This window comes from Opisthocomus hoazin, chromosome 4 (genome assembly GCF_030867145.1).
Source record: "Opisthocomus hoazin isolate bOpiHoa1 chromosome 4, bOpiHoa1.hap1, whole genome shotgun sequence".
NCBI classification, from domain to species: domain Eukaryota; kingdom Metazoa; phylum Chordata; class Aves; order Opisthocomiformes; family Opisthocomidae; genus Opisthocomus; species Opisthocomus hoazin.
This window is the reverse complement of record NC_134417.1, coordinates 93,655,269-93,676,822: the sequence shown is the minus strand read 5'-3', so window position 1 is coordinate 93,676,822 and position 21,554 is coordinate 93,655,269. Positions and strand designations below refer to the sequence as shown.

The 21,554-nt window shown below is 54.6% G+C and overlaps 1 protein-coding gene across 1 annotated transcript in view; it reads left to right on the top strand.

Annotated features, from left to right (window-relative positions):
- The window catches only part of SETD2 (SET domain containing 2, histone lysine methyltransferase), an 81,323-nt gene that overhangs the window by 10,650 nt on the left and 49,119 nt on the right, over positions 1-21,554 (top strand). The window contains exons 2-6 of the mRNA XM_075419961.1: positions 8,166-8,181; positions 9,605-14,046; positions 16,857-16,988; positions 17,645-17,773; positions 20,985-21,108. Coding sequence (XP_075276076.1) covers positions 8,166-8,181; positions 9,605-14,046; positions 16,857-16,988; positions 17,645-17,773; positions 20,985-21,108 — 4,843 coding nt within the window. The remainder of the gene's footprint in view (positions 1-8,165; positions 8,182-9,604; positions 14,047-16,856; positions 16,989-17,644; positions 17,774-20,984; positions 21,109-21,554) is intronic.

Below are 21,554 nucleotides of genomic sequence, written 5' to 3'. Positions count from 1 at the left end.
TTTATTCTTAACCGTGTCTTTTTCCTGAAGCAGGAGCTCCTAGCTTATCTAAAACGCTAGTATTATTAACAGACCGATAACTAAATAATTAATAAACGAAGTTTTGGTCGACCCCCATCTCCTAACCCCTCAACCTTTGGCTTTTCACGTGCCTCTGTTCCCCGACCCACTCTCCTTTGCGAGAGGAGCAGCAGCAGAAACAAATTGTTTTCAGAAATCATCCTTTACCCCCTTTATTTCTTCCCCTTTTCTGGTCGCTGTCGGGTGGACGTGCCCCAGGGAAGGGTCTGCGCGGGCTCTGCCGGACCCGGGGCTGAATTCCTAGCTCGGGCTGCCAGCTGGCAAAGAACAGGCATTTTAGCTCATGCCATTATTTTTTTTTTTTTAGCCTATATTTTCCCCAGCTGCGGAGAAGGGAGTGTAAACGCTCAGAGGAGAAATTTATAGCGCCGTAAGTTTTCCACATTGCCTTGTAATGCCTCTCAAATCTCTGCTCGGTGGCTCTGCTCCAGCCGGACGAGAAACGGGACCCCGTGCTGGCCCGAAGCTGAAGGGGTTCTTCACCTCCCTCGTCCCTGCTGCTGGAATGGCTCCCGTCCGGGGGGTCTCTGGATTTATAAAGCTCGTTTTATCGGGGGGGATGCGTTTGAGGGAGCCTTCGCTGCTGGTTGTGGGTGACTCCGTACCCCGGTGACCCGTAATCCGCGTTAAAAGCAAAATCCCGTGCTGGCGTGCTTGTGACGGGGCGGGACGTCCCTCACCGTGTTTGTAAATGAAGGAAGAAATAGTTATTTTCGGTATATTCAGCTGCTCGCTTTCCTGGCGTGTTCGGTCCTCTCTCTTCTTTCCTATTTCAGCGCAGGAGGAACGGTATCGCTCCCCCACCCCGAATGTACAGCTCCAAACCCGGAGAAAATGGCGTAGAAACCAGCAAATGGTGATTTAGGAGAGCAGGGGACGGGCGAGCCGGGCCGGGGGGACGCGTTGCAGGGACAGCCATGTGTGCAGCCACCTTGACCTCCTTAGCTGGAGAGCTTGGCTTGGCTTCAACCTTCTGTTTGAATGTTTGATACTGTTAGTGATTTATTTTCCTTTCCCCCCCTCCTTTCCTGGGTGTGCTTTAACCTTTCCTCTGTCCAGGGCTTTTTGGGGGAAGGAGCGGGACTGTCCATTAACCTCGCTGCTTTTTTCTCCGGTTGTACATTAACTCCTGGTGGTGCAGAAGTTTTGAGAGTGGGGACGCCTTTGGGTGCTGAAAGCACAGCACAGATTTCCCAGCAGTTTAGCACCAGATTTCAGTAGGGACCAGTGCCTGTTTGTCCTTGTTTTTTATCTCTAGCCACATTAGAGGGTGATAAACCGGGTGGGTGGTAGCACTTCAGACCTGTGACTATTTTATCAAATTGTTTGGTTTTGAGGGTGGCAGGAGCTGAAGGGGAGCAGCAGGGAGTGAACTTCTACAGCATCTACAGCCTGGTGCAGCCTTCCATTGCTTATCAGAGAATCATAGAATGCTTTGGGTTGGAAGGGACCTTAAGGATCATCTGGTTCCAACCCCCTGCCATCAGCAGGGACATCTTCCACCAGCCCAGGGTGCTCAGAGCTCCATCCAACCTGGCCTTGAGCCCTGCCAGGGAGGGGGCAGCCACAGCTTCTCTGGGCAGCCTGGGCCAGGGCCTCCCCACCCTCATGGGGAAGAATTTCTTCCTCATATCCCATCTCAATCTGCCCTCTTTGAGTTTAGAGCTGTTCCCCCTTGTCCTATCACTGCACCCCCTTGTGAAAAGCCCCTCTCCATCCTTCCTGTCACCCCTCCAGGCACTGGCAGCTGCTCTAAGGTCACCCCGCAGCCTTCTCTTCTCCAGGCTGAACAGCCCCAGCTCCCTCAGCCTGTCCTCGGAGGAGAGGTGCTCCAGCCCTCAGATCATCTTCGTGGCCTCCTCTGGCCTCGCTCCAACACCTCCACGTCCTTCTTCTGTTGGGGGCTTCTTTGGAGCATGTCCAGAGAAGGGCAGCGAGGCTGAGGAGGGGGCTGGAGAAGAAGTCTGCTGAGGGGCGGCTGAGGGAGCTGGGGCTGTTCCATCTGGAGAAGAGGAGGCTGAGGGGAGACCTTCTCGCTCTCTGCAGCTCCCTGCCAGGAGGGTGCAGTGAGGGGGGGTTGGTCTCTGCTCCCCAGGAACCAGCGACAGGACGAGAGGCGATGGCCTCAAGCTGCGTCAGGGGAGGTTCAGGTTGGAGATTGGGCAAAATGTCTGTGCTGAGAGAGTGGTCAGGCCTTGGGCCAGGCTGCCCAGGGCAGTGGGGGAGTCCCCATCCCTGGAGGGATTCAAACACCGTCTGGATGTGGCACTTGGGGACAGGGTTTAGCAGGCGTGGGGGTGTTGGGCTGATGGTTGGACTTGGTGGCCTCAGAGGTCTTTTCCAGCCTTTATGATTCCATGATCAGCAGCGGTGGTGAAACCTGCCTAGATGTTTCCTTTTTGGCTTCAGGGTCTTGCTGGCACTGCTGGTTTCCACCCGAGGGCTCCGTATTCCCTTCTGGTTGGCGCGTTGTGGGTGAAGGTGGTGGCATGAGGTGCTGGTGGATCCCCGAGCAGCTACGGCCGAACCATCCCCACACCGACAGGACCTTTCTGGCTAACCCGACCCAAGCAAAACAAGTCTGGAGGTGGGGATTTCCTCCGGTAGAGTGCTGAGGTTTTACATTTTCTTTCCTTTCTTCCCAAAGGCAGGTAATGGCCGAGGCAGGTAGGCTTTCAGATGGAGCTATGCTAATGCCTGCACAATGCCCCATGGCAGCTTCCAGCCCCTGGAGCTCCAAATGGGGTTTTTGAGGCTTGCAGGGCTGTTAGTCTTCCAGATGTTTAGATAAGAAGAGCTTTAGGCTTCCCCATTTTTTTCTCTTAAGAAGAAAATGAGGGGAAAAAAAAAAAGGGAAAAAAGAGGAGATGTGGGAGGTGAGGCTCCTCAAGTGTTGTCTGAATGCAGACTGGCGTTTGTCATTTAGACTGCAGAAGCCTGGAGGCATTTTTGGGTTTTTTGTTTGGTTTTTTAGCATAAGCAAAGCCTGCCTATAGTTCAGGTTACAATGTGGATTATGTCTTGAAAAGGAGAGAAGGCTCATTCATGCCGAGCTGCTGAAGCAGCTAAGAAATGCTAGAGCTGGTGAACCTGGGGACTAAAATCCACTTTTATTTTTTATTAGCGTGCCCGTGACAAACCTGGGATGTTGCCATCGGTAGGAAAGCTGAAGGAATAAAATATGGGAAAAGAACGCTGTGTAAGGCCGTTAGATAAATTTATAGGAAGAATTTTGGTAGAAATGTGGGTCCAAAGCCTTAAAAAAGCCTTTCCTGCAAATACAAACGCCTCTGGCTGCAAGGATGAGGAGGGGACTGGAGCATCTCTCCTAGGAGGAGAGGCTGAGGGAGCTGGGCTTGTTCAGCCTGGAGAAGAGAAGGCTGAGAGGGGACCTTGGAAATGCCTCGAAATATCTGCAGGGTGGGGGTCAGGAGGCCGGGGCCAGACTCTTTGCAGTGGTGCCCAGCGACAGGACAAGGGGCAACGGGCACAAACTGAAGCCGAGGAAGCTCCAGCTGAACCCGAGGAAGAACTTCTTCCCTCTGAGGGTGACGGAGCCCTGGCCCAGGCTGCCCAGAGGGGCTGGGGAGTCTCCTTCTCTGGAGATATTCCAGCCCCGCCTGGACAAGGTCCTGTGCAGCCTGCTGTGGGTGACCCTGCTTGGGCAGGGGGCTGGGCTGGGTGACCCCCAGAGGTCCCTGCCAACCCCTACTATTCTGTGATTCTGTGACGGAGGGGTCATTCCGGAGGGGGAAGCGCTTGGGCGTTCGTCCCCTTGCTGAAATATGCTGCGGTGAGGGAATACTTTCTCTGAGAAAGAACTGCTCTGCCCAGTAGAAATTAAATTGTTCACCTAAGACTATACAAGATACATTACCAGGAATGTCATATCTGCTTCGTTCTTGCATATTTTATTTAAAAAAACAGCTTAATTCATGCAACGTCTTCTATTTTGGCCCTTCCTAACTGTTCTCTATCTTAATATTTTGATTTTTCACTCGCCACCCTTTAAGCAGCTCAAGTTTTAGCAGTTCCCCCCGCCACGGGCAGACAACTCTCGCGACCGAGCGGCTTCAGAGCGGGACGATCGTCCGTTCCCTAACGCAGCGCGCTTTCTCCTCCGAGTTTTCCTCTGCCTTTTGAAGGATCTGGACAATCTTTTTCCCCCCTGCGGTGAATTGCGTTGTTGTGACGTGAGCGGGGAGCTGGCCGGGATCGTGCCGGGATCGCCGCTGTTTCGTAGACTTGTCCTCTCGGAAGGGAAGGTTTCGTTCTTAGCTTTCAGTTTTTGGAGACCTCTGCTTTGTGTTCCTGCCAGCATTTCAGCTGAATGCTCTTAATACTGGTTTCATGCAACGTTTCAGCGACAAGAGCTAAAATGGATTGTTGAGGAGCTACTGGAGAGAGCCCAGCGCAGGGCTACGAGGAGGAGGAGGGGACTGGAGCATCTCTCCTAGGAGGAGAGGCTGAGGGAGCTGGGCTTGTTCAGCCTGGAGAAGAGAAGGCTGCGAGGGGACCTTGGAAATGCCTCTAAATATCTGCAGGGTGGGGGTCAGGAGGACGGGGCCAGACTCTTTCCAGTGGTGCCCAGCGACAGGACAAGGGGCAACGGGCACAAACTGAAGCCAAGGAAGCTCCAGCTGAACCCGAGGAAGAACTTCTTCCCTCTGAGGGTGACGGAGCCCTGGCCCAGGCTGCCCAGAGGGGCTGGGGAGTCTCCTTCTCTGGAGATATTCCAGCCCCGCCTGGCCGCGGTGCTGTGCAGCCTGCTGTGGGTGACCCTGCTTGGGCAGGGGGTTGGGCTGGGTGACCCCCAGAGGGCCCTTCCAGCCCCCAACATTCTGTGATTCTGTTAAGAGAAACTAGTTTACAACAGGTTATTAATGATAAATTCTGAACTTTGTTACTTGTCTCCCATATATAGCTATGTAAATCTGCGTTGTTACGCAGAAAGAGACGGTTGTTCCTTTTTTTGGGTTAGGACCACCAGCTTTCGTCTGTTGGTTGTTATTCTGTGCTGTATCGCAACGCATCTGGTTGTGGATGGCCTGAAAATCATTGCGGAATTGTGTAGGCTGGAAAAGATCCTGGCAATCATCGAGTCCAATGATCGGGTCGGGTCTTGACTGCACTTGACTTCTCATCCCTCGTAAATGCTTGCTTTGAGCTCTCAAAATTCGTGGCTTTCAACAGTGCCGGTGTCCTGGAAGTCTAGAACTCCACTTTGTGTAGTCACAGAATTTTGGGGCTGGAAGGGCCCTCTGGGGGTCACCCAGCCCAACCCCCTGCCCAAGCAGGGTCACCCACAGCAGGCTGCACAGCACCGTGGCCAGGGGGGGCTGGAATATCTCCAGAGAAGGAGACTCCCCAGCCCCTCTGGGCAGCCTGGGCCAGGGCTCCGTCACCCTCAGAGGGAAGAAGTTCTTCCTCGGGTTCAGCTGGAGCTTCCTCTGCTTCAGTTTGTGCCCGTTGCCCCTTGTCCTGTCGCTGGGCACCACTGCAAAGAGTCTGGCCCCATCCTCCTGACCCCCACCCTGCAGATATTTAGAGGCATTTCCAAGGTCCCCTCGCAGCCTTCTCTTCTCCAGGCTGAACAAGCCCAGCTCCCTCAGCCTCTCCTCCTAGGAGAGATGCTCCAGTCCCCTCCTCATCCTCGTAGCCCTGCGCTGGCTCTCTCCAGTAGCTCCTCATCTCTCTTGAACTGGGGAGCCCAGCACTGGACCCAGTACTCCAGATGGGGCCTCAGTGAGACCTCCTTTTAGGCACCAGTTGATGTCGAAGCGCTGTTCTTAGCTTCTGACCCCCTCTGCGCCAGCCGTCGTTTGAGTTCGTGGCTCTCCTGACCCCGTTATATCACATACGTGCCCTCGCGTGCTCCGCAGCTTGCTTAAACCCGCGGCTCAATGAAAGCAAACCCCGTTCTTGCTGCTGGAAGAATGATTTACAGCCCGTTAGTAACCTTCATCCATCGGACCCGAGCCAGCGTGGAGGCGGGAGCCTGGTGCTGCCGGTGATAGGTCTTTCTAGCAGGTCGCTCCCAGTTCTCCGCTGGTGATGGTTGAACTGGGGAAATAGGTGGTTATTGCCGTGCTGTCACCGTGTCAGGTCCCTGCCTGGGTTGTGCTGAAACCGAAAGCTTTGGCTTTCTTTTGCAGGAACTGATACTTTTCGACGAGCTGACGTCTGAAGTGAAATCTGTGAACCTGTCCTGCAAGAAGTCTTTCGCCGTGTCACCGCGCCGGTGCTGAGTTGTGGCTTAAAAGCTGATTAAATCTGGGAAAGGTCCAGCTGACAACTTCCCCTGTGTCTGTAAGGTAGACAGGGAGAAGGCTGCCTGCGTGGAAATGTGAAGGTTATAGCGCTGGAGAGTGCCTTTGGACTTCTAGTAGGGGAAATAAGAGATAAAGACAGATGAGCTGTTGACATCTCATCGAATCATAGGATGGTTTGGGTTGGAAGGGACCCTAAAGATCATCTGGTTCCAACTCCCCTGCCACGAGCAGGGACATCTTCCCCCAGCCCAGGTGCTCAGAGCTCCATCCAACCTGGCCTTGAGCCCTGCCAGGGAGGGGGCAGCCACAGCTTCTCTGGGCAGCCTGGGCCAGGGCCTCACCACCCTCCTGGGGAAGAATTTCTTCCTTCTGCCTCATCTCAATCTGCCCTCTTTTAGTTTAGAGCCGTTCCCCCTTGTCCTATCACTGCACCCCCTTGTGCAAAGCCCCTCTCCATCCTTCCTGTCGGCCCCTCCAGGCACTGGCAGCTGCGCTAAGGTCACCCCAGAGCCTTCTCTTCTCCAGGCTGAACAGCCCCAGCTCCCTCAGCCTGTCCTCGGAGGAGAGGTGCTCCAGCCCTCGGATCATCTTCGTGGCCTCCTCTGGCCCCGCTCCAACACCTCCATGTCCTTCTTCTGTTGGGGGCTCCAGAGCTGGACGCAGGACTCCAGGTGGGGTCTGACGAGAGCGGAGTCAAGGGGCAGAATCCCCTCCCTTGCCTTGCTGCCCACGCTGCTCTTGATGCAGCCCAGGACACGGGTGGCTTTCTGGGCTGCAGGCGCGCATCGCTGGCTCGTGTTGAGCTTCTCGTCCACCAGCACCCCCAAGTCCTTCTCCTCAGGGCTGCTCTCGAGCCACTCTCCGTCCAGCCTGTGCTTGTGTTTGGGATTGCCCTGACCCACGTGCAGGCCCCTGCCCTTGGTCTTGTTGGTTAAGGCTGGTCAGTAACTGCTCAAACTTTTACATCTGCTTCTCTAGTTTTCCTCTGGAGGCCGAGAAACTCGCTGGACCTCTCCCAGGCATCAGGCAGAGCAAGGAGAGAGCAGTCGTGGTCTTGTTCCTTCTCCTTCCTTGTAGGAGAAGCTGCTTTGCTCGTGGTGTCGGAGCGAAGAACTTTGGGCAGCAGAGGAAAGCCGGGCTTTCCCGTTGGCTCCGCGGCGGCTGGTTGGGTTGGGATCAAGGTGACGCTCCCAAGTAGCTCGTTGTCGAGCGGCTGGCTTCCAAAGTACCGACTGATTCCTTCTAAGCGTCCTGGTCAACGGCCGGGGCCGCGGATCCGTAGCAGGTCGTACAGCAAGAAGGTGTTCATGAGTGTCTTTAATTGCTGGTGACGAGAGAGGCTGTTTCTGGGCTGCTGAGGAAAACACTGAAATGGAAATTTCAATTTCAGCTTCCTACATCTCGTTTTTGAGCTTTTCATAGCTGTGTTAGCTCTGCAGCGCCGGTTGAAATAAGGTGCAGGCTGGGTTGCAGACCCTGAGAAGACACCACCAAGCCAGAGTTTTGCTCAAACAACAACAAAAAAAAGGTTTGCTCTGTCAAAGGCCGTGCAGAATTTTCAGTGCTGAAATTTTTGAGCTTCAAAGCTGCGCCGTGCTCCCCTTCGGAGGTGGCTGGCGTCTCCGCTTGGCCGTTGGGTGATGCTGGTAGGGACGGGCAGTCGCGGGGTTGGTGGTACCCGCGCTCTGCGTCCCCGGGTCCGGCCCGTTCGCCGTGCCGGAGGTGTAACCTGACGTGTCTTGTTTCTGCCTGATGTTTACACCTTCTTTTTTGTGTTTTCTTTTGCATGTTTTCTCTGCTGGATTGCAATAGAGAAGAAGAAAATGAGGTGAGTGAAACCGATTCCTTTCTTGGTGTAGCTCCCGAGACGCATGTTAGCCCAACCTGGTTAGTTTGAGCGCTAGATTTCCTGAGTTGAGGGAGACTGAGGGTCCAGACGAAGCAAACTGGTGTTATTCTGGTTCATACTGGGAGTTCAGTGGTTCACACTGGGAGAGAAGGGAACTGCTGTCAGCGCCGCTCCTGCCGTCTACACGCAGGGATGCGGTAGCAAAGCGCGACGCTGCCCTCGAGTTGCTCGGTGTAGGGAGCTGCTGCTGTCTGCACTCTGAGAAGATCGTTAGTTAAGGACTTCAGCCAGGGCGAGTGCAGGGTCCTGCGCCTGGGGAGGAACAACCCCAGGCACCAGCACAGGCTGGGGCTGAGCTGCTGGAGAGCAGCTCTGCGGAGAGGGACTGGGAGTGCTGGGGGACGACAGGGTGACCATGAGCCAGCAGCGTGCCCTGGCTGCCCAGAAGGCCAATGGTCTCCTGGGGTGCATTCAGAGGAGTGTGGGCAGCAGGGCGAGGGAGGGTCTCCTCCCCCTCTGCTCTGCCCCAGTGAGGCCCCATCTGCAGTGCTGTGTCCAGTGCTGGGCTCCCCACTTCAAGAAAGATGAGGAGCTACTGGAGAGAGCCCAGCGCAGGGCTACGAGGATGAGGAGGGGACTGGAGCATCTCTCCTAGGAGGAGAGGCTGAGGGAGCTGGGCTTGTTTTGAAGGAGCTGAAGACTTGCTCCGTTTCCAAAGCCAGGGTTCAGTTGCGAGTGCTGGGGCAGCAGCTTTCTTCATGGAGATCCTGAGCTTTTCACATCCTAGAGAAGGTGGCTTTCGGGTTGTTAGCGTCGGAAACTAACGGACTTGCTGCAGCACTGCGAGGTGGCGAGTGAGACCCTGGGCAGGAGACAGCAGAGAGCTGCTGCTGAGGCGCTCGGGGAGTCTGATTCCTGCTGAAACCAAACACATCCAGGTGCGGTCTCCTGGGGTGCAAAAACAAATGCCCCCAGAGCTTTAAAATTCAGGGTATTTTGTAGCCTGGGACCACAGAAACGGCACAAATAAGGTGATGCTATCTCTTCAACTAACTTCGTGTATTGAACCCAGTCTCTTTTGAAAAAAAACCGAGAACAAAATTTAAAAAGGACTTTCAGTTTGATCATGAAGAAGTCAGTTAAAAACCCTCCGTCCAAACCCCGCAGGAGGCTGTGCTCCAAGCTGGGAGTGACTGGGTGATTGATTTCGTTCGAGAGCGAGCCAGGCACAGACGGCAGCGCGGTTCTGCCGTCCCACACCCCAGCCCAGGGTATCAATTTCTGTTTTACCGTCGTGAAAAATTCACCAGGTGAAAGAAAATTGTTCAGTGGGGCTGTAGAACAGAGGGAAACCCCCCAAAAAAACCAGTTCCTCTAACCCCATCTTCTTTTTCTTTCGCAGGGCAAGCCTGAAACTGTGCAGAAAGCTGGCTTTATCAAAGGCCCGGTGTTCAAAGGCATCGCTTCGAGTCGCTTTTTGCCCAAAGGCACCAAAACCAAGGTTAACCTTGAGGAGCAAGGAAGACAGAAGGTGTCTTTCAGCTTTAGTTTAACCAAGAAAACCTTACCGAATAGATTTCTGGCTGGTCTCGGAAACGAGAAACAAAATGAAACTCCAAACTCCCCAGCAGCACCCCTTCAGACTGACTTTAACCCCAAAAATAAAATGGACCTGGGGGATGCCGCTGGTTCAGCTGAGGAGTCTTCACCTCCAAAACCGAAGGTAGAATTAGGGAAGATCCATTTTAAAAAACATTTACTAAATGTCACGGCGAAACCGCCGCCAGCTCCGACAGCAACGCTACCGCTACCGCCGCCGGCTGTGGCACCGGTAACGGAACCGGTGGCCCTGGCCGTGGACTTTCTCTCAACGCCGCCGCCGCCTCCCCCGCCTCCCCCTCCACCGACGGCGTCGCCGGCAGCGTCGATGCCGGTTCCCACGGCGGCAGCCTTGTCACAGCTGCCCGTAACGCTGATGTCGACGCTGTTGCTGCCGCCGCACGTGGAAGCTGAAGTCCCCGCTTCGAAGGAGCCGTGCCACGCGGTACTTAAGGAGGCTTTGGAGCCGGACGTCAAGCAGGACGCGGGATCGCGCGGTTCGGAAGAGCGCGTAACTCAAAACACGCCCGAGCAGACGGAAATAACTCCGCAGAAGGAAGATTCCCATATTGGGAAAGAGGATGAGGTTTCCGACGGCTCGAAGGGTGCTCCCCTCTGCTCCCGGCGGCAGGGGTCGAAGAGGAAGTTCTCCCAGTCCGACGGCACGTTGCTGGGCTCCGAGTCCGACGAAGATTCGGTGAGGACCTCCTCCAGCCAGCGGTCACACGAGCTGAAGGTATCTAGTACGGAAAAGGAGAGAGATGCCAGAAGAAGCTCGGCGTCCCTCAGAGGTGACGACCAGGGGAAGTCCTCCTCGCGCTCCAAGTCGGACAGGGATGAGAAGTACTCGAGCTATTCAAAATCGGAAAGAGATTCGCGCTATGGGTCCTCCCGCTCTCGATCCGACAGAGAGCGAAGGCGAAGCCGGTCTCACTCCCGTTCCCGATCGGATCGGAGCTCCCGAACCAGCTCTTCCTACTCGAGGTCGGAGCGCTCGCATTACTACGAATCCGACCGCCGCTACCATCGGAGCTCCCCGTACAGGGAAAGGTCGAGATATTCCCGCTCGTACGCGGACAGCAGGGCCCGAGACAGCTCGGACTCGGAGGACGAGTACAGGAGGACACATTCCAGGTCGAGCGACTCGCGGCGCACGTCGTCCCACTCCTCCTCCTCCTACAGAGACTCGAGGAGTTCTTACTCCAAGTCAGACAGGGACAGCAAAGTAGAGTCGTCTCACGCTGACGCGGAGAGGAGAGGAAGGTCTTCTTCGAAGGCAGATAGAGATTCAAAAAGGACTTCAGAAAGTGAAGTAACCAAAAGGTGCTCTCCCCTTGACGAGCTAGGCTATCGAAAGGGGACATCCCATTCTAAGCCTGACAGTAATGTGAATTCCTCCCGGTATAAGTCCACCCCTTCAAAGACCCCCGCACCAAAGCCTGATAAATTTAAGAGTTCTTTCTGTTGTACAGAATCGATCGAAGAAATAAAACAGCAGTCTAATTCTCTAGATTTAGAGACCTCTTGTCTAAAAAGCAATGAGATCAGGGTGTCCATTGCGAAGAAGTTTGAAAGGGAAAAGGCACTTTCTCCGTTACATCAGTTAAACGATTCGCCCGCTTTTAACAAGGCAGACGAATCCAAAGCGGGTTTTGCTAACCCGACGCCCGAGGAGCTTGCAGGAAATGAATGCCACGACAGTGTTAAGGAACAAGAAACTTTATTAAAGATACAGCACGATCAGTTAAGAACGTGTTTCCCCACGGAGCTGAGTGTAAACGGGTCCATGGAGGGCAGGGCTGATTTGGCAGCTTCCAGTGCCTCCAAAACAGAGGACGTCGCCGCGTCTTCTGACCGTAGCCTCTGTCGGTCAGAAGCGTCGCCCGTCGTGAAGATGAGTCCGTCGTATCCGTTGCCATCTAATGGGTCTGAGAGCGAGTATGCGTCTCAAGAGCGAGAGCCAGACGATGCTCGGGTCCAGTCCAGCGAGTGCAGCAGTCTGTTCGGGGAAGCGGAGGCTCCGGTGCCACAGCGGGAAGGGGAAGCCGTCCCTTTGCCCGTCGTGGATGTAGATCAGACTAAAACCGTGCTGGATGATCAGGTGACTCCGTGCGACAAAACCAAAGAACCAGTTTTTTGCTACATTTCGGACGATGCCGCCCCTGCTTTGTATCATTCAGAAGTCGAAATCGAAGCGGAACCAGCAGATTTGAAAGTTACATCGGAGACTTTCCTGGACATGCAGGTAGAGCTGCAGACCGTGACGTGCGATTACGAGAGCACGGAGGATCACCACGCCAAGTCTGCCTGCGACGAGGAGCACGGTCACCCTGCCCAGAAAATGAGCCTGGCGGTGGAGAGCTCGAGCGGGGATCCCTCCCAGGATGGCTCTTCCCCAAGGCTCGGGTCGGAGCGTCCCGTGCCGGAGGAAAGCGTCTCTTCCAAATGGGACGTGCCACCGCCGGATGGACGCCAGGAGCTGCTGCAGCATTCGGAAGCCGAAGAGATGCCGGAGTCGGATGCTCAGCACGTTGGTTTTGGTTCGGCGAAAGGCAAGCCGTCGTTCCGAGATGAACATTCGTACTATTCCGAAGTGCCGCTGGAGCACCGCGGCAGGGAGGTCGTGGAGGAAAGCGCTGTGTCCACCGAGACAGTTGGGCCGGATGATTCGAGTGTTCGGTGTCCCGACGTGTTGGCCGAGAAGGACGAGGGAAACGAGCCCTCGGTGGCTTCGGCTTTTCCAGACGCATTCTTTCCCTCTTGCGATGTCATCGTTACCGCGGAAGAAGAAACGGAGACGATAACTCAAGCCCCGACGTGTGACAGCAGCGGCAACGCTGCTGAATTTGTTCCTCCTGGCCATGACGATTACTCCGACACAGGGGAGAGCGACAGCGAGGGGGGCAGCGAAGACAGCGAAGACACCGAGGACTCGGATTCCGATGACGGCACGCCACGGAAACGGCTCCAGTCTGTTGTGGTGGTTCCAAAGAACTCGACCATCGCTATGGAGGAGAGCAGCCCCGGCTCCTCACGTAGCAACCAGGGCAATAGACGCTTCTCTGACCACTGGGACGAGGAGCGACCCGAGCCCAGCAGACCCTACTATGAAGAGCGATCGGAGAATGCGGCGAGTAAAGGCGGCCCGCAAGTAGAGAGCAGATGTTCTCCTAGAGGGATGGAGAAGAGTCCGGCGACGTCCACGGAGCTCAGCAGGAAGGAGACGGAGGAGCTGCGGCCGGATCTGTGCCAACCTCAGAGCGACGGCGTTGACAGTACGAGTCAGGCAGACCTGACGGCTGACTCCCACGGCAAACCCAACCCGGACGAGAGGATAACGTTGAAGGAGCTGATGGCCGTTGGTAGACCGGTCGGCCGGCAGGACGAGCAGCCCTTTTGTCTGCCGGAGAGTTTCGAAAGCACCGATAATTCCCGACATCAGATGAGCTCTTCCAAGCCGGACAGCAGGCAAGGGACGGGTGGACTTAACCAGTCTGGCCTCGGAGACTACTCCAGGCTGGATGGTTTTCATACGACGGAGGAGCTGGGGGGTTTGAGCTGGGACTTTTCCCAGGTGGAGAAGCCCAGCAGCACCTACCAGCAGCCGGATAGCAGCTTCGGGGTCTACTCGGGCTACGTTTACCAGCCGGGCTCGGGAGTGTACGGCAGCTCTCAGAGTTACTGGCAAGGCAACGGTTACTGGGATGCGAGGTCCGCCAGCAGACCTTCTACAGTTAATTACGACCGAACTCAAGGGCAAGTACCGGATTCTCTAACGGAGGATCACGAGGAGTACGAAGAGGATGACCGTTGGGACGATGACTGCAAGCCTGGGTTTCCCAGCCCCTCGAGTAAGTGCCAGGTGCCCGGGCAGAAGGACAAGGGCTCGGTGCAGGCACACGAGATCAGCAGCAATTCCACGAAGGAGCCGGTGCCCGGCGGGGAGAAGAAGGAGGAAACGAAGGTTTCGGATAAAAATGACGTGAAAGAACGAGGTCCACCAAAAAAGAGACGCCCGGAGCTGGAGAGCGACTCTGAGAGCGACGTGGACTCGAGGGAGAAGAAGAAGGTGAAACCGGAGGCGGGGGAGCAAGCGGAGTCGGCGCCGCAGGACTCCTCCATGGTCGGGCGGTTGTGTATCATGGACGACTTCAGAGACCCCCAGCGCTGGAAGGAGTTCGCCAAGCAAGGAAAGATGCCCTGTTACTTCGACCTTATCGAGGAGAATGTGTACTTGACCGAAAGGTAACTGATTTTTCCCCTTCTTTTTTCGTTCTTCCCCGTAGCCATTTTGGATTTCGACCTGTATTTGTTCTGCGATAGCTTTTTTTTTAATGGCCAAATGGACAACTAGCGCAGCAGGGAGGGAGAGATGCCGCGCTCCCAACATCTACCAAAGCTGCTCGTAGAGGAGACGATGCTGGCCAAGTGTTAAACCTCCCCAGGTCTCTTTTCTAAAACAGAAAGCCCTGGTGGGCTGGCCCTGGTGATGAGGAGAGGTGGGAGACGGGAGGTTGTGGAGGAGGATGATGTATTCACACCCTCTTCTTCGTCGTCTTGCAGCATCCCCGTTGTCTAGTGTTGATTTGGGTGTCGGGCAGGACTCGCACACGTGGGGTTGCTGGCATCAGCACCAAGTAAACTTGTTATTCCTGTACCCATGGTCATCTGTAAGAGTAATGAGGTTTTTTCCAAGCTTCATAGAATGATTAAGGTTGGGAAAGACCTCTAAGATCAACCGTCACCCCAGCACCCCCATGCCTGCTAAACCATGTCCCCAAGGGCCACATCCACACGGTTTTGGACCTCTCCAGGGATGGGGACTCCACCACTTGCCTGAAGTGCACCAAGTAAACATGTTACTCCTGTACCCGTGGTAATCTGTAACAGTAATTTAGTTTTTTTCCAAGCTTCATAGAATCATTAAGGTTGGAAAATACCTCTAAGATCAAGTCCAACCGTCACCTCAACACCCCCATGCCTGCTATACCATGTCCCCAAGGGCCACATCCACACGGTTTTGGACCTCTTCAGGGATGGGGACTCCACCACTTCCCTGAAGTGCACCAAGTAAACATGTTATTCCTCCACCCATGGTAATTTGTAAGAGTAATTAGATTTTTTCCAAGCTTTTTGCTTTCTTTTTTATTGTCCACCGTTGATCTGAACTTGGTGTGGCTACGTTAAAGCCCAGAGCCATACAGCAGCGTCACCGCTTGCCGGTTCTTGTCTGTGCCATGTCCCCAAACGCCAGCTCGCTCCCGCTCCAATGACACAGGGGAATCTGTGCACCTGGGTGCAGGGAAGCTTTTGGACAAACAAAGTGCGTTTCCAGAGGCTTTGGTTACTTCCATCTAACTATTTGTCACCTCAGATGAGTTCTTTGAGATCTCACAGGCTGTAATTTGAAATATCAGAGGGCAGCTGTTGGCTGCAGGTTATCCTTTCCCCTCTGGCATGGGGATGTTGAACGGGACCCTCACCTCTGAGGGTGACGGAGCCCTGGCCCAGGCTGCCCAGGGAGGCTGTGGAGTCTCCTTCTCTGGAGATATTCAAGACCTGCCTGGACAAGGTCCTCTACAGCCTGCTGTGGGTGACCCTGCTTGGGCAGGGGGTTGGACTGGGTGACCCACAGAGGTCCCTTCCAACCCCTACCATTCTGTGATGCTGTGGGATGTGATCCCTGGAAAAGAAAACCGTCTGTTTCTGAGCTTGAGGGATGCTTAACAAGCGTGTTGCTTCAGGGCTCCGCTGCTTCCATCCCTGCCCAAAAAATACTCGCTCTGGCTTCGGCGTGTGGGTGAGGGCTCCTTACGAGCTCGTTAGCAATTCTGATTCCTAGCACGGCCTGTGGTAAACCCTCCCGATCCTTTATGCTGATTCAAAAATCTCGTTTCACTTATCTTCACAGCCCTTTTTCATCCCGTGATTCCTCGGGGCTGGGTGAGTAGCGGTGTCGCTGCCGGGCCGTTGGGTACCAACGATGCTCGCCGGCAGCGAGGGCATCCAGCGCAGCACCGTGGATTTAACCCATGTTGGGGTCTGAGCAATCCAGGCTTTGCCATGTCTTTTGATCCCTAAAATGGCTTTTTTTGTTCTTTTTTAGAAGTGTGTTTTAAGAGATATTCCTGATTTGGAGTCTGAATACCAGCTGCTTACCTGCAGACAAAGGCTGCTATTTATTTCAACCCAAGGTTTTGCATACGCCTTTTTTTGTCTCGCTGGGACCCACGCTCCGAAGCGTTTCCCTCATCTCCTGGCGACTAAAATACCAATTAGTAGCTGCCTTTGATGCCCAACAGTTTCTGCAACTCTGCCTTTCTTGTTTTCTTCTTAGCATCTTATTTAGTAAAGCAGAGGTTTAAGTAGCTCAACCCTCCAGTATGCTTTATTAAAAGAATTTTGAAGTGGTACGTGCGCTCAGCTAATGGTTTATGAGTCAGTATTTTACAATATAGGTTTTTCTCCTGGCCTTTGGATCAGGGAAACCAAGTGGAATATTATGGAATAGCCGAGGTTGGAAGGGATCTCTGGAGATTGTCTCCGTGGTGTTACATATGATTACGGAATATGGTATTTCAGGAGAGGCGAAGCGAAGTTTATCCGTTGAGTTTGACCCTTAGAACTTGTGCTGCGTGGTGAGAAGTCCTCTGTCTAGAAAAAGCAGGATGGAATTCGCTGGAAATTGGTTTCTGGTATGGCAAAACGAAGGGGTTTTACTCCTTCCGCTGGCTGTAGGTGACTGAGCATGCGCGCCTCGGAAGTAAAATTGGATGGTGGACGCTGAGAAGAAGGGAAAAAAGTGAAATATCCTGGGAAGTCTGTCTGAGAAATCCTTCTTTTGTGATCAGAAAGTCATCACCTGGTGCTCAAAACAAACCCAGTGTCCTTGGTTACCCCTCTACCTTCTTGTGGTTGTCCAGAGGTAATCAGTCCAAATGCCCAATTTGTAGAGAATAAATTAATTTCCTCCACTAACAACTGATGAGGGCTGAGGAGCAACTTCTCTGCCCGGATGCCATCTAACCCGTGCTTCAATGGCTTGCCTTCAACAGGAAGAAGAACAAATCTCACCGGGATATCAAGCGAATGCTGTGCGAGTGCCCTCCCCTCTCCAAAGAGGAGCGAGCTCAGGGGGAGGTTGCTTGCGGAGAAGACTGTCTCAACCGCCTGCTCATGATAGAGTGGTGAGTAGGGTTTCACGAGGTGACTCCGGAGCCCCTCAAGAGATTCAGCCTTTCCTGGGCTGTCCTTGCACTTTCATTTTCATTTCTGGCTGGTGGGGAGTGACCTTCAGAGCCTATGTACCAGCATCTGCCCTTGGGTCTTCTGCAGGAGGCTGGACCTTAGCAACCTCCCGTTAAAAGCTGCTGCAAATGCCTGGAGTCTTCTGCTCCGTAGTGTTAACTCTAGCCCATCGGAAGCGTGGTTGGAGGGGGTCAGAAATGTCACCAGCTTGGGTGGAAGGAGAGGAATTCCCTGGCAGAAGCCCTGCCCATAATTTGTAATTTAATAGCCTGGGCAGTAGATGTAGGGGAAGGGGACGTCGTGGGGGAAGAACCCATAAAAACGTGGGGAGGAGAGACCAGTTCGTCCCATTTTGATTGTACGGCGTTGAAGCACGGCGGCGTTTGCGGTCCAAATGTTTTTATCTTCCTTCCAGAAATAAATTGTCTGCGTTTGCATGTTGACAGTCAGATGGTTGTGCTTTTTATAGCAAGACGCCTTTGAAGGTTTCACACTGAATTTATTATGGCTCCTTGGTAGCAATTTCCCACCCGAGCCGTTCCTGTTGTCGCCGTTGTCCTGCTGGGAGTTGATTTGTTCCGTTTCCTTCCCTTAGCTCTTCCAGGTGCCCAAACGGCGACTACTGCTCCAACAGGCGCTTCCAGAAGAAACAGCACGCGGATGTTGAAGTGATCCTCACTGAAAAGAAAGGCTGGGGGCTGAGAGCGGCCAAAGATCTGCCATCGTAAGCCTTTGCTCTTCGAACGACGTCCTCGGGCTGTTTTGCTCCCTCGTGAAGGGAAATGAGTTGCTTCTGTTGTGTTGGTTCCGCTGACGTCAGTAGATTTGCTGAAGTTCTTCCAGCTTCATCTGCTGTCCTTGTCCTCTCTCAGGTGTCCCTCTGAGTTACCGGCACCTGCGTATCCCCTGGTTGCACGTTAGATCACAGAATCACAGAATCACAGAATAGTAGGGGTTGGAAGGGACCTCTGTGGGTCATCTAGTCCAACCCCCCTGCCGAAGCAGGGTCACCCACAGCAGGCTGCACAAGATCTTGTCCAGGCGGGTCTTGAATATCTCCAGAGAAGGAGACTCCACAACCTCCCTGGGCAGCCTGGGCCAGTGCTCCGTCACCCTCAGAGGGAAGAAGTTCTTCCTCATGTTCAGACGGAACTTCCTGTGCCTCAGTTTGTGCCCATTGCCCCTTGTCCTGTCACTGGGCACCACTGAAAAGAGCTTGGCCCCATCCTCCTGACACCCACCCTGCAGATATTTATAGGCATTTATAAGGTCCCCTCGCAGCCTTCTCTTCTTCAGGCTGAACAAGCCCAGTTCCCTCAACCTCTCCTCGTAGTGGAGATGCTCCAGTCCCCTCACCATCCTTGTAGCCCTCCGCTGGACTCTCTCCAGTAGCTCTTCATCTATCTTGAACTGGGGAGCCCAGAACTGGACACAGTACTCCAGATGAGGCCTCACCAGTGCAGTGTAGAGGGGAAGGAGAACCTCCCTCGCCCTGCTGGCCACACTCTTCTTGATGCACCCCAGGATCCCATTGGCTTTCTTGGCAGCCAGGGCACACTGCTGGCTCATGGTTAACCTGTCGTCCACCAGGACACCCAGGTCCCTCTCCGCAGAGCTGCTCTCCAGCAGGTCCACCCCAAGCCTGTACTGGTGCATGAGGTTGTTCCTCCCCAGGTGCAGGACCCTGCACTTGCCCTTGTTGAACCTCATCAGGTTCCTCTCTGCCCAGCTTTCCAGCCTATCCAGGTCACGCTGAACCAGATCTCCCGCTCTGGTTCTGCTCGCTTCTCCTGAGGGTTTCTGACAGTCTTGCCGTGGCTTTACCTTGTGTTTGAGCTGTCTTCCCACCTTCCTCTGCCCACACTCCGGTTGTGTCTCCTCCTCTTCTCGCCCCACCGCTGTGAGACTCACCCTCTCCTTGAGTCCTCCTCCCCTTCGGGCCACGTGAAGATCCCGTGGGGATCTTTCCTCCTTCGTTAGGCTGTCCTTAGTTAACTGCTGTCCTTCCAAGTGCTGCTTTGACATCAGCCACGCTTACAGATCCAGCTTGGTGTCTGACTCGTCTCTGGCAACTGAGATTTGCCCGTTGTGCCTGGATCAGCGCCTTTAGCGACGGCGTCTGGCGCAGAGGGGCTGGTGGGACGCGAGGGCTTCCTGGGGCTTGGTCCCCTCCTAGGTTGGCAGCAGGATGGGCGCTGAGATTTTTGGAGTTAAGATCCTGTTTGGAAACTTCTTTGGAAGAAGAATAGTGCTGGGTACCTTTTGCTCTGCGGGTGTGTGCAGGGAGCAGGTCTGAGATGGGAATGCCTTAAAATCACAGAATCACTAAGGTTGGGAAAGACCTCTGAGGTCACCAAGTCCAACCGTCACCCCAACACCCCCATGCCTGCTCAACCATGTCCCCAAGGGCCACATCCAGACGGTGTTTGAACCCCTCCAGGGATGGGGACTCCCCCACTGCCCTGGGCAGGGTAAGTCAAGGAGCTGCCTTCGGCCTCACCGAGCCGCTGCTTGCTCATACTCCCAGTTGTAAAAAGAGCCTTGAGCGAGGCAGTGAGAGCAGCGAGGCCGTTCGGAGCGCTGCTGGGGGCTGAAGCGCGAGGTGCAGCGGGGAGGAGCAGGGGGCAGAGATGGGGTTTGCTGGGAGAAGGGAGCAAGGCAGGAGGCGTCTCCCGGTGAGAGCGGCTGCGGTGACCTGCTGGGCTCCTACGGCTGGCAAGGCCCCGGGTGGATTTTTCTGCTCAGGGTTCTGACCTAAACACTTGTGCTTTTTTTTTTTTTCTTTTATTTATCTACAGCAGCCCGATGTATTAGTATTACAAAAAAAAAAAAAAAAAAAAAAGCCTGCCCCTAAAGTAATATTTAAAAGCACAATTATTCCAGTCAGATCTGATTAGCTAATGACGAGCGTCGGTCAGGTGAGAGCAAGCTCTGCTTGCGCACACCCCACAAATGCACGACTGCACCCAACAGCAGCCACAGCGGCAAGTAAACCCCAAATCCCCACACAGAATCTCAGAATCCCAGAATCCCAGCATGGCAGGGGTTGGAAGGGACCTCTGGGGATCCCCCAGCCCAACCCCCTGCCCAAGCAGGGTCACCCACAGCAGGCTGCACAGCACCGCGGCCAGGCGGGGCTGGAATATCTCCAGAGAAGGAGACTCCCCAGCCCCTCTGGGCAGCCTGGGCCAGGGCTCCGTCACCCTCAGAGGGAAGAAGTTCTTCCTCGGGTTCAGCTGGAGCTTCCTCGGCTTCAGTTTGTGCCCGTTGCCCCTTGTCCTGTCGCTGGGCACCACTGCAAAGAGTCTGGCCCCGGCCTCCTGACCCCCACCCTGCAGATATTTAGAGGCATTTCCACGGTCCCCTCTCAGCCTTCTCTTCTCCAGGCTGAACAAGCCCAGCTCCCTCAGCCTCTCCTCCTAGGAGAGATGCTCCAGTCCCCTCCTCATCCTCGTAGCCCTGCGCTGGGCTCTCTCCAGTAGCTCCTCATCTTTCTTGAAGTGGGGAGCCCAGCACTGGGCACAGCACTGCAGATGGGGCCTCAGTGGGGCAGAGCAGAGGGGGAGGAGACCCTCCCTCGCCCTGCTGCCCACACTCCTCTTGGGTGCATTCAGAGGAGAGTGGCCAGCAGGTCGAGGGAGGTTCTCCTTCCCCTCTACTCTGCCCTAGTGAACCAACCCTACAGAACCAACCCTGCTGGAAGGGGAGCTTTATTCTTGCTCCTGGGCTTTGGGCTGTGATACACGTACCCATGTGCTAGCCTAAAAAAATAGATCAGTAGGAACTGCTGGAGATTAAGGCATAGAATAATCATAGCCACACCGCCGGGATGGCCAGGCTGCAAGTTGTGTTCTGAGTGGTTATTTTCTGTTCCTCGGTGTTTCTTGCTGGTGGCTAAGCAGAGTGATGCTTTTTTTTCCTCTTGGGCTTTGCAGCAACACTTTTGTCTTGGAGTACTGCGGCGAAGTGCTGGACCACAAAGAGTTCAAGGCTCGCGTGAAGGAATATGCCCGGAACAAGAACATTCACTATTATTTCATGGCCCTGAAGAACGACGAGGTGAGCGGTGGGATTGCTGTGCTTGGCTTCGGGGCAGGCTGGCTGCGCTTAGCCCTGGTTACGTGCAGCACCGACGCGCTGTCAACCCCCTGAGCAGCGTCCTGACTCTATGGAAAGGTTTTCCTAAGGAAGGGAAACTTTGGCTGGCTTTGTGTCACAGAATCACAGAATCACAGAATCACAGAATAGTAGGGGTTGGAAGGGACCTCTGTGGGTCATCTAGTCCAACCCCCCCGCCGAAGCAGGGTCACCTACAGCAGGCTGCACAGGACCTTGTCCAGGCGGGTCTTGAATATCTCCAGAGAAGGAGACTCCACAACCTCCCTGGGCAGCCTGTTCCAGTGCTCCGTCACCCTCAGAGGGAAGAAGTTCCTCCTCATGTTCAGACGGAACTTCCTGTGCCTCAGTTTGTGCCCATTGCCCCTTGTCCTGTCACTGGGCACCAC